At 44.3% G+C, this 17,597-nt stretch overlaps 2 protein-coding genes across 2 annotated transcripts in view; both read right to left on the bottom strand.

Annotated features, from left to right (window-relative positions):
* Agbl4 (AGBL carboxypeptidase 4) overlaps positions 1 to 17,597 on the bottom strand; it is a 1,279,356-nt gene that overhangs the window by 222,578 nt on the left and 1,039,181 nt on the right.
* Bend5 (BEN domain containing 5) overlaps positions 1 to 17,597 on the bottom strand; it is a 46,015-nt gene that overhangs the window by 24,900 nt on the left and 3,518 nt on the right. Inside the window, exons 2-3 of the mRNA NM_001108672.1 lie at positions 5,093 to 5,226; positions 2,701 to 3,085 (exon numbers count right to left, since the gene is read on the bottom strand). Coding sequence (NP_001102142.1) covers positions 2,701 to 3,085; positions 5,093 to 5,226 — 519 coding nt within the window. The remainder of the gene's footprint in view (positions 1 to 2,700; positions 3,086 to 5,092; positions 5,227 to 17,597) is intronic.

Raw genomic sequence — 17,597 nt, 5'->3', positions numbered from 1 at the left:
TGGAATACTGAGGTCCAGAGTTTTCCTGGTTGACTAGGCTGCACCTCATCCTTCCCCTGCCTTCATTAAAACTCACTTTTCAAGCCTACTAAGGTCTTCCAGCTTGGTTTTTTTTAAAATCAATCTTCCAAAAACGGATGTTTTCTATCTGCTGTCCCACAGCCCTCTATGCTTGTGAGATCCTTAAGGGCAGAAGGCAAGGTATACATTCATGCATATGTGTGCACACGTGCAGGTGTGTACATTTGTGTTGTATATGTGTGTGTTCTGTGTATATGTTTGTATTTGCCTACGTATATGCATATGTGTATATATGTACACATATGAATGTATGTGTGTATGTATGTGCAAATATGTGTGAACATGTGTGGGTGTGTTCCAAATGTATGTGACTATTATTCACCACTAGACACAATGCCTGCAGCAGCAGGAGACCAGTAAGTATTGTTAAGGGGAACCAGGAAAGGAGGAAAGGAGTTAGAAAGGGAGGAAAAGACAAACAAGATGAAAGAACCTTTCAAAGACAGTTAAAATGCAGGGAAGTTGAAATTTGAATCCAGGCCTGTATACATACAGGCAGAGACCCTTTGATTATTAAGAACTGTGTGGATTTGTTTTTAGCATCAATTATCACACGTTAGTGAATGGAGATTAAATGTTCCTAGATGGAGGAGGATGTGTGTGACTTCCAGGAAGTCTGCTGCCTTGAGAGTACAGGGCTTTGTGTGTGGCTATGGTGAAAGCCTCGCCCATACTTGTGCCTATATCCCATATCACTGTGGCAGCAACAGTGACACAGCAGAGAAGAGGTGGCCACTGGGCATTATGATGACATTTAAGTCCTGCAGGACGAGAAAGCCTGACAAGGTTAGATACCAAGTATAGTCAGGGGTAGATGTGACTGTCAAGTGTTTTATGATGAAAAGAGGCACCTGTCTACACATAATGCAGCTTACTGCCCAAGGTCAGGGTGGTTTCTGGAGTCTACACTCAGTTCAGAACCATGCAAAACAGGTAATTCCCCCCAGGAGCTGAGAAATTGGTGTGGAGAGATTGTGCAGTTGGTGGGCTTTCCCAGCCTTCTAAAGAAGGTCACAAAAGGCCTGCCACAATCAAAGCAAAAGCCCTTCCTTGGAAAATCAGGAAACACTGAAAGTTCCGTTCTGTCCCCACAGTCCACCTGCACTACAGCACCAACACTGCCTTCGTTCTCACACTTGGGGATTCTCACTGATGCTTTATTGTGATAAATACCCTGTGAATCTAACTTTCAGTGTCATCGTGAACCTCTCCAACTATGATTTAGCACCCAAGCCAAGATGAAGGCAGCTGGAGAGTGGGAACACTTCTAGGGTATTAGCTCCAGTGACATGGTATGAGCTGAAGGTTTGTCTCTCTGGTAATCCCTACCCTGTTTTCTCCTCTGTGTCTAGGACAGAAAGAAAGGCCCCTGGCTGACCTACTGAGACATCACCATGAAGACACACTTAAGAAGCAAGAGGTGCCTGCAAATAGGAAGGGGGCACTGTGAGAGCATGCCTGTCCACACAGATCTAAAATGGACTCTGCTCATAAATGTGTATCTAGATAATGGAGACCTTCCTTCTGTGGTCACATATTTGGCTTAAATTTTGGGGACGGGACCCATGTTTCTAACCTAGTTTACTCCCTCTTTTGAGCCAAGTGTCCTGATGCAGAGGCCTCAGAGGTTGTGAGCATGTGGTACAGCAACCTTTTCAGTACTAACTGGCCATGCCTTTCTCACGCACTGCTAGAGTCTTACACTCTGCAGGCGGTTGTCTGTCTGTTGTTTTCTCAGTCTCTTGCCTTTTAGAATCCATTCATTCTAGCCTTGACACCACTTCAGATGAGAAAACCTAGAGGTCAGAGTGGTTCTCCTGTGAGCAAAGCAAAGGAATTTTGTGTAACTTTGTACTAATCCCCACATACATCCAATGCACAAAAGCTTTCTGGATTGTTTCGTTTCAAAGTGGGATCGAACCCTGGGTTCTGCACATGCTACAGAGCACACTACTGCTGAGCTACATACAGCTCCCAGTCCTTAACAGCATTTTAATCTTCTCATTCTTACCAAGGCAAGCCCTGACTGCCCAGGATGGTAGTTTTCAGTATCCTTGTCATCTGCAGGAGCATTCTTAGCGTGCCCTAGGTATTTCTCATACTCGTGAGTGCTAGCCTTGAATTCCTTAGCTGCCTGGATAGCGCCCCTTCCAAGCCCAGGCCCTTCCTAAAGTCTCTTCCACATACCCCTTGCAAATAACTGTGTGCTCTCAACTTTCACGTCAAGTTAGCAGGATCCCTCCTTTGTCACTTTCTGGCTCAGAGTGACAGTAGGTGTTTCAGGTCCCATCCAGTTTTCTTTACTGTCCTGAGTTCTCTTTGGAGGGCTACTCTAAATCCCTGAGCTACTTCTTACCTAATGGGCAGTCTGCAAGAATTCTATCCACTCACATTCTCTGAACCATATTCCCCAGTGTTCTTACCACGGTGTGGCCAATGTGGGATCCATGGCCTCCTATCACATTTAGTGAGGAGAGTGACTCCTCCTTGGGGTAACTGTTGAGCCAAGTGTCTGTCCTCCCCTAAGCTCAAGGCACTTGGCCTGCTTCTCCCCTTTATCCTGCAGGAAGGGGCCCCTCCCACTGTGAGTAGTGGTAAGTGGCCTGCCTGGGCACTCACCACTGCCAAGGCGTAGGAGTAGCACATCTTGGAGTCTCCTGTTGAGGTCTCGGAGCTCCTTCATTTCAGACACCAATGCCCCGTATTCCTTGAGCTTCTTGGCTTGCTGTACGAGCTGCCTCCGAGTCCGCTCCAGCTCCTGCTGGAGGTGGCGCATCTCTTCTTGTTGCTGCTGGTAGTTTCGCAGCAGCTCCTCATACAGAGCCCGGGGAACGACAGCATCCTCCAGACTGTCCATGTCCTCTGTGCCCGCTGAGGCCTCCACAAAGACCTCTTCTGGACAAGTGCTATGGCCCAGGCTCAGGCCGTTCTGTCTCTCTAGCCGGGCCACCACTGCCTCGATACTCTTGTGGGCCGCTTCACTAGGCTTCCGCCCCTCCGGTCTCTGTGTAGGATAACGAGAATCAGTTCAGGCAAGGGCAGCTGGGACTTTCTTGGACTGCAGCTCAATATTTCCCCAGACAATCCTAGAATCACAGAACCACAGAACATCAGTGCTTGAAGAAACCTGTTACAGACACAGTCAAAGCCCTTCACTTTGCAAATGGGGAAACAGAGGACTAGAGTGCTCTTGGCAAAACACACAAACAGCTAGTGGCACAGACAGGCACTGGTTGTCATGCTGACACTTTTTCCATCCAGCACTAGGCCTCTTGGATGCACATATCAGGACCACTTTTCTAAGTTTCCCAGCCCTCCCTAGCCTCCGTGGTACCTGGACAGTCACTTGCTTATGGGATGACCAGTGTGGATTTTCAAAGAATTGGGAAACAATCTGGCCGGCCCAAGGCGTTCTTGAGGAACATACACATGCATGGGATTCTATCTTGTAACCTTTTTAAATCTGCTTCAGTTTGGAAGGACGTCAAAATCCCCACCCACTCTAATCTAGGGCAGTGCATATGTCTTGTTTTCTCTGGTTCTCTACTGCCTACTCACTCAGGACTGGCAGTTGGCAGGAGCTTGACAAATGTTTACTCAACCGAAAGAAGAATGCTAGCTTCAAAGAATGCTAGCTAGCATTGGGGTGCTTTCAGTTTTCTTCCTGTTGCAGGTAAGCAAGCAGAGCCCTAGAGAGGGGAAGAACCACTCCCAGGGTCCCAGGCATGCGGAGTTACATGCCACGAAGTGAGAAGCAGAGTGGAAGCCCATGTGCAAGCCAGAGTTCCTGCTCTCACCTCGGCCAGCCTCTCCCTTAGCTGGACAGCACAGAGAGAGGAAGGTTCATCTAGAAGACAATCAGCTATGACCACCCAGGGACTGGGGGCTCAGCTATCCGAGGCGAATTCAGCTCAGGAGCACAAAGCTCCAATTGAGGGTGGCAGAGCTACAGAAGTGGCTGAATCTTAACCTAGGGTTGAAGGGTTATGAGCTCTCCCAGAGGCACAATAGCGATACAGACAACCAGAGCAAGCAAGATTCTGCACAATTTAACCATGTCAGGCCAGGTCTGACTCAACCTTCCAGTTTTGGAAAACTGAAGGTAATAAAAATGAGGTAAACTCATGACTTAAGATTGAGTAACACTGCAAAGTCCTGGTAATTTTATCTGCTGAGATAAAGAAGAGAGGAATATATCTGCTAGAACATAATGATCATCTTAAATATCCATTCACATCACTATACTTTGAGAACCCTGGCCAGCACTGGGCCAGAGCCACATCAGGGGATGGATGCCTGCAGTGGACTGACCCTGTCTTTGTACTCCACCCTGGGGATGTTCTTGACCTGTGTGGCAAATGAGAGCACAAAGCAGAGAGTACCTCTCTTCTCTTCCCTCTTCCTTCCTCAGGATACTCACAGAACGGGATAAGTGAGTAGAGAGCTAGACCACTGAACAATATTTCCAGCAGTTTTTTGTTTGTTTGTTTTCAAACAGGGAGAGCCCAGCTGGAGCACATAACAAGGAAATGCAACCTCATGAAGAGATTTTCATCCAACCCAGCATCCCACAGATGCTCTTGGTAAATTTTACCAATATCTTTTCCCAGTGGGTCCACCCTCAGCAATTTGGGACAATATGATAGTGACTGCTACCCAAGACCAACAGCTGCTTAATGTCCATGTAATTCAGCTGTGACCTCTCCAGAGCTGTGTGCCAGGGAAAAGCACATTGTTCTAAATCTCCAGCAGTCATGACGCTGCACACTCTGCCAATGGGACTGTGCCCAGTTGTACAATCTAAATGAGGACTCTCTGAAAAGTAGGCTATAGGGAAAATGTCCTTGATGTTAAGTATCTTCTACTCCCCCAAAACAAACAAAACAAAGCTCATGGTTGATGACACAAGGAGATGTTTATATGGGGAAGGAGGCCAGTCTGGAATTCTTTAGCACTGGGAAACATGGAGTCAGTACAATGAATGTCCAAGAAATAGCAAAGATTTTGTTACCTTGATGTGTCTAAGCTGTAAATCTTCTTCCCCATAGTCTTTAGCCTCCCCATCATCTTCTACATGACTGAGAGAAAGTTTGGGGATTTTTATTTTCTTCTGCATCACACTGTTCTCAAGGTCAGATTTGTCTTCTAAAATGCATATCAAGAGAACAAGGTTGATCATGAGTCAAAATGCTCAGAAAGTCCAAAACTTCAAATTCTAGAAAATAAATGAGGCCAAACCAGTTAAAAGGGAAAAGCAAACAAACCCAAGGACTATTCTATCCTACACAGAGAGCTCCTAAAGTCAGCATAAGCATCAGTGGTGTATGCTAATGCACCACCATACAAAGCACTAAAACAGTGCCTGATGAATCGCAGGGAGGTTTCTGCAGATCCATCTAAAAGGTTGCCTTTTATGGAATTCTAGAATCCTGGAGCTGGAATAATCCAGATTGTCGTCTGGTGTGGTGGTTTGAATAAGAATGGCTCCCATAGGCTCATGTTTGCATACTTGGTCTCCAGGGCTAGAATTTTTTGGGATGGATTAGGAGAATCGCTTGCTGGAGGTTGACTTTGCAGTTTCAAAAATCTATGACATTGCCAGTTAGCTTCTCTGCCTGCAGAGAGGATATAATATGCTCACAGCTTGGTTGTCTTGGTCATGGTATTTTGTCAAGGCCATAAAAAAGTAACTAAGATACTTGGTCCCAATTTAATTAGACGTGAATCTCTTAATACTCTAATTCAAGCATCGCCTCAAGAAAACTTGATTGATGGCTCAGTAATCAAAAGGCACAAGAAGAATGTCAACTCTTCTTGAAGTTAAGCCAAAGCTGTCAGGGCAGAGAACTTTCCAGTCCCACCTAGATAGGCTGAAGAAAGGTAGGTATGTTAGCACCTCAATAGTACAGATGGACCCTGGTGAGCAGTAGTCCAACTGTCAGGTCACAGGTGAGAGAACCCAAATCCAGGTGGTGTCAGAGGTTTGTCCAAAGTGTGAGTCTGAGGAAGAGCTGGAATGGGAAATTCCTCTGGTGTCTTGCTTTATATTTCTGTGTGTTCATAACATGTACTGAAGAGGTCCACACAAATACAAACATGTTATTTCTTCTCATTTTCTCATTGTTTAACTTAACCTCCCAGAATCTGAGAGAGTTTTGTTTCTGTGAAGGATTCAAAATGGACTTTGAAAATGGTCTGTCTCTCACTCTAGAAGCCAGAAGTTCAAATGGGAAGGCTCTAGGGGTGGAAATTTGACCCTACTCTGAGAATGGACCTTAGTGTAAAGTAGTTTGTCTTCTAGGACAGAACTGAGACTCTGGAAATTATTGTTTCTTATATTTTCCAAAGGTTCCCACTTGGTATCTTAAATGTATTCTCTAGTTTGCTGCCCATGTGGCAAGTGGCCAGGAGTAGGTTATATATAATTTCCAGGGGGTGCATATATACATATACATATACATACATACAGATACAGAGAGAGAGCAAGAGAGAGCAAGAGAGAGAGAGAGAGAGAGAGAGAGAGAGAGAGAGAGGCGCACATATATGTGCAAGTGTTAAACGTGTCCTCATCCCTCTCCCAGGCCAGGCTTCTTTCCTCATAACTTGTTAGTAAAACTGAGAAGGACACTTCTAAACCATTATCTATTCCAGTATGTATTCAATTGCCAGCTTCTCAAATCCAGCCCCAGCTGGTCAAATCCAGCCCAACTGGTCAAAGTAAACCTCTGCTCTTCCATGACAGGGGAAGGTATGTGCAAAACCTCAGGCTAGCTGAGTTCAGGCCTCTATGACACAGCTGTGGGGAGAGAGCAAGGGGTCAGAGTACTATTCAAACTGCCGGGAACATCGGACACTCTGTGAGTGGGGTATTGTGCTTTCTATTACTGGTGTGCCTGAATCATTTTTTTCCATAAGCAAAAGGTGGATACATATCAAATTAAAAAAGAAAGAAAGAAATGAAAGGTGGACAATGAAGAACAAAGGAAAAGTCCAGGAAGAAGACATGGTCTTAGTTACTAATACCCTGCTGGGAAAAGGTCCTTCCCGCTATGTCAGAACTCACCCACGGCTCTGTTTTCATAAGAATGACCTGTTCTTGTTCTTTTTGTATCTATAAAACCTATCCAGTTAAGCATGAACAGCAGAGGGGACCTGGGTGTTTCTAAAAGAACAATATCTTTCTTCGTACAAATCATCACTGACTCTTTCTAAGGCAAAAAGCCTGCTGAAATATAAAACCTCAAGAGAGTGCTTTAAATGAAATTTTCTTTGCATGGGGTGTTTGTGTAATATACACAGTGGGGAGTGGGGAGGAAGAAAGGGAGGGGAAGACAATGAGAGGGGTAGTGAAGAGAGCCCAAGATTGGATGTGAGAGTGTTAAAGGACTTCTTCCAGATACAGTCTTCAGCGTGACAAACTTAAGGAGAGAGCCCCGCTTTCCCTTCTTGAGCTGGAACAATAGTTCAGACTGATGTTAGTGCTGAGTTGGTGCAGGAGGAAACAGTCATTCAGGCTTACAAATCTGGGTACTCAATGAAAAATGGTCCTCAGATTTCCTCATTCAACCGTACAAAAGGTAGTAAGGGAAATTAGGTTACTTCAGGAGTGACTACATCTCTGAATTAAGCAAGCAGAGCCAAGGACAGAAGAGGAACAAGAGATGGAGTCTAGATCGTGGAGAGCTCACTAGTAGGGAAAGTCACAAAGATCAATGCGATGCTGCGACCATGTGAGAGAGAGAACTCCCATGTGAGAGAACTCCCATGTGAGAGAACTCCCATGTGAGAGAACTCCCATGTGAGAGAACTCCCATGTGAGAGAACTCCCATTGTGTAGTTCAGGCCCAGGATTTGTCTCCCGTATGTTAGCTGAAATTTTCTGTGCATTGCACTCTGCAAAACTGAGTGTGGATACTTGAAACAGATGCATGAATGATGAGGATACAAGATAAAAGCTCATGAGAAGATTAGTCAAGGTTTCTAGCCCAACCTGAATATAGAATTTCATAAGCATGAGAGATCTTCCTGGCTTATAACATGTCTGGATATGTTGCTTTTCTTTTCTGAGGCCATTTTCTCATCTGTAAAATGAAGTATATAATTCCTTCTCACATTGCCATGATGTAAAGATGATCAATTCTGTATGTTCAGAATGTGAGGAGAATAAACAGTATGACCAATTTGGTGCATATAACAGTATGACCATTAAAGGACATGGCACCTTGGACCTCAGATCTAGCCATACCACCTTGAGTATACCTGATGTCTGATTCAGGGAGCTAAGCAAGGTTCAGCCTGGCTAATACTTGTATGGCAGAACATGGAAGAATAAAAGGTGTAACAGAAAAGATGTGGTAAGATGTTTTTGCACTGATAGCTAAAAGGTGACAGGCAAGAAAAAGAGGTGAGGAAGAAAAATAAAGTAGCTCAAACAAGAGAATAAGTGGTGTTCAATACCAAGTTAAGAAGAGTTGAGGTTAGCAATTGTGGAAAGAATGTTTCCAAACCCAGCTCTATAGTGTGAGAAGTCAGGTGAGCCCTTATCTCATTACTGGTCACCATGTTGTTGTTGCTGTTGTTGTTGTTGTAATGAGACTGGTAGTACCATTTACCACAGGTAGCGACCAAATCAGCTTGAAAAGTACACCCTGAAGACAACAGACCCCTAGGCCAGTTGAGGCCTGAGTCTGGCTTGCCTCATGAGCTGAAGACCTGCCTAACTGCCTGGCTTGGGATGGGTGACAGACTGGAAGCCCCACCCCGAGACACACCAGGTCCCATGGCCTTCCATGCCTTCCTTCTTCCTTGTGTGTTTCACAAAGTCTGTTTAGCCTGCACTCACCTCTTCCTTCTTCTTCCGAGGTCTCACTCACATGCTGCTTTTATTATACTCTATTATCTTAGTATGCTCCAACTGCCTGCTCAGAGGCTATCCTGCCACCTGAGTAACCCCAAATCATAGAAGTAGCCATACAATAGAGACTCATCAAACAAGAATGCCTAATCTGATGATGATGATGATGATGATGATGATGATGATGATGATGATGATAAAGCTATGCCAGTAAGAACACAAATGAACACTCAGCATTATCAATCATTGGGTAACTGTGAATTGAAATTATAATATCCCATTTTAAGCTGAGGATGTGTACAAACAGGGAAAAAAAGGTGTGTGTGGGGAGGCTAATAAGTGCTAGCAATGACATGGAGAAACTGGTGTAATGTAGAAGGGGGCAGCCACTGCACTGTAGAGACAGTTTAGTAGCTGCTCAAAGAGTTAAGCACAGAATTACCATATGGCCAAGCCACTGCTTTTCTAGATGTATCCTCAAGAAAATGAAAGTATGTCTACCTAGAAACTTACACGTTAATGTTCATTGAAACAATATTCATAATAGCCCGAAAGCTAAAACAACACAAATGTCAATCAACTTGTGGATGGATGACATATAGTGTACATACAATAGAGCAGTACTATCAGCCAGAAAAATGACACACTGGTGATGGTACGGTATGGATGACTCTTAAAAACACTGCACTGGCTAAGGCACTGGGACATAAAAACCATGTACTTTATAATTCTGTTACTATTACTGTGAGTCATTCAGAATAGGAAAATTCAGAAACAATAAATAAATTGGTGGTTGCCAAAGCAGGCAGGGATAACTGACTAACAGGATTGATAATGATTGGGGGGAGGGGCTGGAGGATTAGGAAAATGTTCTAGAACTCTACTAATTTTTTTTTTTCGGAGCTGGGGACCGAACCCAGGGCCTTGTGCTTGCTAGGCAAGAGCTCTACCACTGAGCTAAATCCCCAACCCCGTTCTAGAACTCTATAGTGGTACTGGTGATATCAGAACATATCAAGAAACACTGAATTTCATATTCATTAAAAATATTTAACTAGAACTGGAGAGATGACTTCGAGGTCAAAAGCTGCTCTTTTAGAGGATCTGGGTTCCAGTATACACACTTGCTCACAACTGCATGCAACTCCAGTTCAATGCTCTCTTCTGGCTTCTGCAGGCTCCGCATGCCCACTGTGCACATACATACATGTAGGTGCAAGTCTCATACACATAAAAGTAAATAAATCTTCTAAACAGTAATGAAAATGGTACATTTTGTGTTGATTTAAAAAAAAAACAATATAAAAAACCTGAGTTTAAAAATATGATCCTGCACATGGTGACACACACTTGTCAGGAGGATTTTGGGTTCAGTGTCAGCCTGGCTTTCAGACTTGCTTGAATTCCAAAATGAGACTTAAAAGCACACAAACAGTGTGGACTGTCTACTACATATCACACTTCACAAGAACTCTGCAAATAAGCATGAACCACTACTTCTTTTGCTTTTCAAAAAGAAAAAAATAATCTCATGCATATAAAACCCCTCCCTAAACTCACCTAGCAGCCAGGGAGCAGAGTCTGGATGCGATACAGATCTTCTGTCCCACAAACTAAATTGCATCACCTCCCAGTACATGCTCAGAACACGCAGAAACCATGGTGACTCAGTGGTGAATGGTTGACTGACTGACTAAGTGATGGTGCTGATAAGGGGATCCCTACTCCCTGGCGTGAGCTGAGAGCAGGGAACTGCATTACTCCCGTTTCCCTGTCAGTCTGTCTGTAGGAGTCTGCATAAAGCGGCAATCATGGCCAAGGACAACATAAAGAGGTGTTAGCCAGGTCATGGGCCTTCCCTGGGCTTTTTGAAAAGTAGACACAGCAGGCCACAATGCTCCGAAGTGACAGGAGTTCACAGAAGGGACAGAAGCAAATAGTACCATGAAGCACATACACTCCTGGAGCTGGACCTTAGCTGCCTCCATCGCTGGCTAAGGGGAGCCTGACATTCTTGTGAGAGCCAATCAGCACCTGGCTCTGTCCTGTTTTCCATGAATCTCCTCTTTCATTCATGCTCCTTGGGTGAGGGCTATGAAGACCTGAAGCCTATGTCCATCTTTTCCTATAGGCAATGATTCATACTGAGCCCGTTTGCATCTGAACACCGAGCACAGTGGTCTTTAGTTTAGACTTAAACCCCAGTACGTAACAAGAATCCCAACCTGACTTCCCTGGAGCTGGTGGTTCACAGAAGGCTCTCCAAGCCTTCTCATCTTACTTCTAGGTTGAAGGTAAATGTGTGACATCCTTATGTCACCCAGAGATGACTCAATATAGTGTCACCACAGAAATTAAAAGGCGTGGTTAACTAATTAAAAAAAAAAAACAACAAAAAAAAACCAGCCCAAGCTTTTGAAGCGGTTGGTCCTGGGCCAGAATTCTGACTGCTCCACATTATGTGACGGAACTAAGGCAAGTTCCTTAACTTCCCCGAGCCGCAGATGAAATGAAACACTTTTTAATGGGATGGTGTGCGTGTGCGTAAAGTATCTGGCAAAGTGAATGTCCTTGTCACAGATGTTCAATAAACAGTAACTAGCATTAAGCCACCCTTGTGGGCTATGTGTTTGGCTTCTGGTCTCAAGGCAAAGAGAGCCACTGCAAGTATCTGACACAGATTGAGACATGAGGAAAGAGATGGTTTATGAAGATTTATGTGGCAGTGCCAAGCAAGATGGATGGGGTATGAGGGTGAGCCCCAACACAGGGTGACAAGAAGCTGTAACTCATGACTGGTCACATTAATGAAGGTGAATGGTGGTGTGGATCATCTCAGACAGCAAATATTCCACATGGTGTTTTAATGCAACTCTGGGATATGATTCTGGCTTTGATTTTCAGGAAACCACAACTGACCAGGAAGGATGGAGACAGAGACAGTTTTTGGTCACCCTGCCTCTCCCAACTGTTCCAACCTTAGAGGCAAGCTAGGGTGTACAGAAGTAAGTATGCTTCCTTGAAATGGATGCTCTCCTTTCTTGACTTTCTGATTCTGGTCTCTGGGGCAGGAATAAAGACCCTAGCCTGAGCATTTCCCACCTCTTCTACTTCTGTGATGTCAACCACTGATTTCACACTTTCAACAAATCCTGAGCACTTACTGTATGCCAACACCATTATCAGATCCTTTACAACACGACATCTAATCCATGGTAAGCGAGGTGGCTTCCCTAAGACCTAAACAACAGCAGGTGTTTCATACTTGGGCCCTGTTGCTGTCACATAATTGTACCTATTGAAACAAGGAAACATTTAGTTTTATCAACTGAATTGGAAGATATATATATATATATATATATATATATATATATATATATATATATATATATCTTCCAAAGTACTTGCCTTTCTCCCCAGACTGCCTACACTTTAGGCAACTTCCATGCTGAGTTCCCAGCCTGAGGTACACACTGCTTAAATCCATGTACTTCAAAAGTTCATTAGGGCCTCCCCAGCACTCGCTAGTTCTGTCTCTGTCTCTGTCTCTGTCTGTCTCTCTCCTTTTGTAGTTAAAAATGTGTTCATTAAAATAACAACAAGATTTGTTATTTGTTACTAACATGGTGACAAATGATGGCAAGGTATAAAGAAAATGCAGTTTTTGAAGTAACAGACAGGTTAACAGGAAACCTGGGTCAAATCTGTCCTCAGATGTGAAGAAGGAAGGACCTGGGGTATCTAGTTGTTGGCCAGGAGCAGGGGTGGGGATGAGGGGTAGCAGCATGCTAGATATTTAAAATAATCCAAGCCCAACAAACTGAAGTTGGTGTGGGTTTGCCAGTTAGAATGAAATGCTAAATTTTGGAAGGCCAAACATGAAATGTTTAACAGAGGTTTTTGTCTTGTTTTATAAATATCTATATGCAAGTTTCAAGTTTTTCATCTGCACAAAAGAAAAGAAAATGCTGTGCAGTCTTGTGTTTGCATTAAAAACATACGCCACAGAAAAGACAAGCACGCTACATTCTCTGGCCTATGCTGTTTATTTTTATCAAACCCAAACAGATAGAATTCTCAAGTTTCAAGGATTTTATCCAACCAAGACAACAAAAAGGAGGGTACCCTGCTGTGGAGAAGCAAAGGCAGGCAGGGAGTGCTGGACTGAGGCCTGGTTCTCACAGACTCACTGGGTGACCTTAACTTCCTTTCAGTAGAACACCAAATTGGAAACCCTCAACAGGTCTTTCTGTGTCCTAGGTCCTTTTCTTATCTGGTCAGGGCAGGACCACAACAGATCACCTCTAAGATTCCTCCAAGTAGGGAGTCCCCTAGGGGGAGAGGAAACTGCCAGTTGGTTGGTTCCCTTGTTTGTGTGCCCACCTTCTTGCTGGCCCTGGAAGAAAGCTGGGGCATAGACATAAACAGGCATGCCATTCTGCCAGGTCATCAGTCTAGTTGCCTTCATGTGTTTAACCACATATTTCAAGGGTAATGAATGGCCCCAGAAGAGAGTCACAGGCCAACAAGACAAAGGAGAATGGTTAAGCCCTTAGTGCTTAGGACAAGTCCCAGGAGGACTTAAAACATAGTTAAGTTTTCAACTTGACATGCATTTGTTCCTTTGACTACTCCTTTCAGCAAAGGGTAACGAGTGTGACTTGGCTGACTGTTCTTCAACTGTTAGCCCACCACAGCCCCGACAGCTGTCAATATTAGGAAGTCTGTTCTGTATACCAGACACTTGTTCATGTTTCTTTTATAGGAACACAGCGGGCAAGCAAGTGATCACTAGTTTCTGTGCTTCAGATGAGTACCTGATTCTCAGAGGAGTCAAGAATTTCTCTGCACAGTTTGAACCCACATTATCTTCAAAGTAGCTTTTCTTTGAGCTCTCGCACTTCCTCCTCAGTACTTAAGGATATGACTTCCAGGTTCTTTAACCTTCGTCTACCAGAAGACAAGCTTCCTTTCTAAAATTTCTCTGGGCTTGCTCGACACTCCCATGACAGGGCACTCAGCTCCCCACCTGAGGCCATGGCACCTCTGTTCTCTAGTTCTAGTTTATTACTCACAGCGAGCTCTCCAATTCCACCCTGTGTCACCAATTCTACTTCTGCAACCCCCCAAAACAAACCTGGTCCTTCCTCTACAGTGTAAGACTCAGAAACCAAAAAAGTACAAAAATACCATTCCATGCAAATCTCTCCTGTGCATGTATATTTAGCTTTCCTGTCGTCTGTCTCACCAAGGAGCTCTGGGTGAGGCAGTTGCTGTGTACTTAAATGAAACAAAAGCCAGCCAAAACCTGCAGTGCTAAGACCTCTCCCTTGTTTGGTTTCTTAGGACCCACCCCCCGCCCTATCCCTTGATTCTGAGTCTATCTCTGGCTGTTCCTTCCTAGTCACCTTTTATGGTTTGTCTCTTCAAGAGTAACCTTAAAGTGTGTTTTGGGGGGAGTTCTGTCCTTAATGCTTCTCTCCTTTTTCCTTCACCCAGTGTGACATCAGTCCTTTCATGGCTAACAGCTTCCAAATCAGGACCTTTAGCCCTGCATACTCTTTGGGCTACTTTCTCTCCTAGTAATACTCTCCTACATATTCAATGGTCCCCTAAGAGTCAACAGACCTCAGACAAAACACATCATCTCCCCTTCCAACCAGCTACTCGTCAGGAGTGTCCTCTGAGGAAGAAAGGTCCAGATGACCATCATCATCCTCACAGAGGATCATAGTAGTTTCTTTTTTTCTTTCTTGTTTTTTTTTCTGTAAAAGCATGTACACATGTGTATTCGTGTATACGTGTGTGTGTGTGTGTGTGTGTGTGTGTGTTTGTGTGTATGTGTATGCTGCACATGTAGCCTAGCTGGCCTTACACTTGTGAACCTGCCTCAGCACCTTAAGGGATGACATCACAGTGTTGAATCGCTATACTTCACCCTATGCTTTTCATAATGCATCTCAGATCCGTCATGACCATCACTTTAGTTTGGAGCTCTGACTTTGTGCTCTAACTTGCACAAAGGGGTCTAGTCCACATGGGAGGGTACAGTTCCCTGTCTGGAACCTATAGCACTTACTGAACAGGAGTTTGAGTCGCTTCTTCAAGCTCTATCTAGAAAGGATATGTGCATGGTTCCTGGAATTTGGTGGTTCCTGAAACTTTGGTCAGATATTGCCAGCACCTGTTCCTCCTGCATTACCTCCCAGTAGTCCACAGGACCACCTGGTAGAACTCAGAACCTGCAGAACTTACTGGGCCAAAGGAAATCTCCTCATGGTATATGATTTTCTGATAACAAGGGAACACACAGCTTGAGTGTATAAGGAGCTTGGACAAAGGTACACACGAAAAAACATCCCTCCTAGAGAAAAGTCCTCAATGGGAACTCTACTTTTTTAAAAGGTATTTTAAATGTAAAAATTAATGTGGTCTTGAATAACAAAATCCCTACCCCAACATCTCTCATACACACACACACACACACACACACACACACACACACACACACACACACACACCCCACAAATAAAAAACAAAAGCTTCAACTTGCCTGGGCTTCTCCTTTCAGCCTACAAACCAGGACCCTGAAGCACTCTTCAGCACATATTACTTAGTTGCAACAAATATGTGGATCTTGAACACTAAAGCTCACATCAGATTCAACCTTCAATGATTAACATTCCAGTAGAATCTGTAACAGATGACAGCAGGCAATTCCCAATCCTTGCTCCAGTGTGTATCAGCAGAACATGTCAAAACCTAAGTTAAAAGTTTTCACTTGCTTATTAAAAAAAAAAAGAAAATAAAAAGAAAGCGATCCTCTGCCTGGCACTCTCCCACTGATGACAAGCAACAGTCCGTGCATGTGAAATTGGCTAGTCCTCTGCTTCTCTGCTAACTTTGTAGAAGTTCCAAAGCATTTCTGGAGCAAGTGATCTATTTGGACTGACAGTGCCAAGCTGGGACCTGAGCCCTGAATGAGCTAAAATTACCAAAGCGAGAAGAACGTGGCTTTGGGAGTTATTTCCCCCAAGTGTGGGGTTTCTTTTAGTCAAGGGAGTGATAAAGAATGTTGACTTTTTCCAGATGAATAAAGTTGAATGAAACCTCAAAATCACATTTCAGGTTTCTGTTCTAAAAACAAAACCAAACCAAGTTTGTGGCTTAGAGGTTCATACCTCCTCTACCTCCTCTCTTATAACAACAACAACAACAACAACAACAACAACAACAACATAATAATAATAATAATAGTAATAATAATAGTAATAACAACAACAACAACAATAAAACATTGGTCTTCACAAAGTTCGTTAGAGGAACACCGCCTGGCCCAAGTGGATGTACAGCTCTGGACTGCAGGTCCCTGCACTGGAGGAGTTCACAGTCTGGCAAGAACACTCACTAACCAAAACAGTCTTAAAATGCAACAAGTCAAAAGTGGGGAGTAAGCCCAATGCCGAGTTCTGAGGAGGGATAGTCTCCCTTGGGGCAGAGACAAGACAATGCCCTTAAGGCTGGGTGTTCCCAGGGTACTTTGTCCACTGGCTCTCACAGTTGGACAGCAGTGGGTCCCAAGTCTGTTTTCTCCAATGGAAGGCAAACTCTGATTAGATAGAGGGCTCAAGTCAGACAAAGATTAATCCACTGTGGCTGGCTGAGGGGTGTGTGTTCACAGAACGGCAAGGCATAACTCAAGTGCAGGGTAGGGGGCAAGCAAGGTAGGGGGTTAGAGAGGTGAGTCTGCAAAAGTAAAGTGGGCCTGGGACTGGTCTACAGACCAAAAGGCATTAGTTTTAGTAAGCAGGCCGTGGGGACCTACAGAGGGTTCTAAGGAGAGAAGCTGATTGATAAGACAGTGGTTTAGATCATTCTGAATGCCATCGACAGTGGGTTGAGGACTGGGTGATTAATTAAGGCTGCTGCATGGGTTTAGATGAGTAAGAGCCTAGGCAATACTGAGTTCAGCCAGTGCTTGTAGATCTGGAAAGGAAAACCTTCAAACCCTCCTAGAATTGGTCCCTTCTCTGGCTCCCTCGGGCCTGGCTTCTATCTCTGCCTAGCATTTTCCATACACTCCCTGAGGATGGTGTTTATTTCTCCTTCATCGCTGTGTCCCCTGCACAGAAACCCCATGTGCCTGGCCCTAAAAGGACTGTCTTTCCTGTATCATTGCCATCATTGTGATCATGATGGCAATTGGTGTAGCCACACATTACTGCATTCTGTCTGGTCTATAGGAAACAGTAAGGACACACTTGACCACAAAGGGAATTTAGGGCAGTCGAGCAATAATTACACAGTATAGGAGCCCAGGAAAATGACAGAATTGCAAGGCTATAAAAGCCAACAGGAACCAGTTTGGAGTCTCTAAAGCCCATAAGCAGGCTAGATTGCAATTAGACAATAGTGAGGTCTTTGGAGGGGAAGTTCTCAATTTCACAGCCTGCATGGCAAATAAACGCACTAAGAAGAGACCACAGCTCACAGGAGAGTCGGTCCTTAAATCATTCTGCCTCTTTATAAGAGACAGGAGTTCCTGCGAGAGGGTTCCAACAGGTAGGTGACCAGTGGAGTGTGGGTAAGTCTGTGATCCCTGTTCAAAGGAGGTTGGTCGGGTGACAGAGGAAGAACAGAATGGATCTGAATACTCAGGACT

The sequence above is a fragment of the Rattus norvegicus genome, chromosome 5, assembly GCF_036323735.1.
Source record: "Rattus norvegicus strain BN/NHsdMcwi chromosome 5, GRCr8, whole genome shotgun sequence".
NCBI classification, from domain to species: Eukaryota; Metazoa; Chordata; class Mammalia; order Rodentia; family Muridae; genus Rattus; species Rattus norvegicus.
This window is presented reverse-complemented; position numbering and strand designations above follow the sequence as displayed.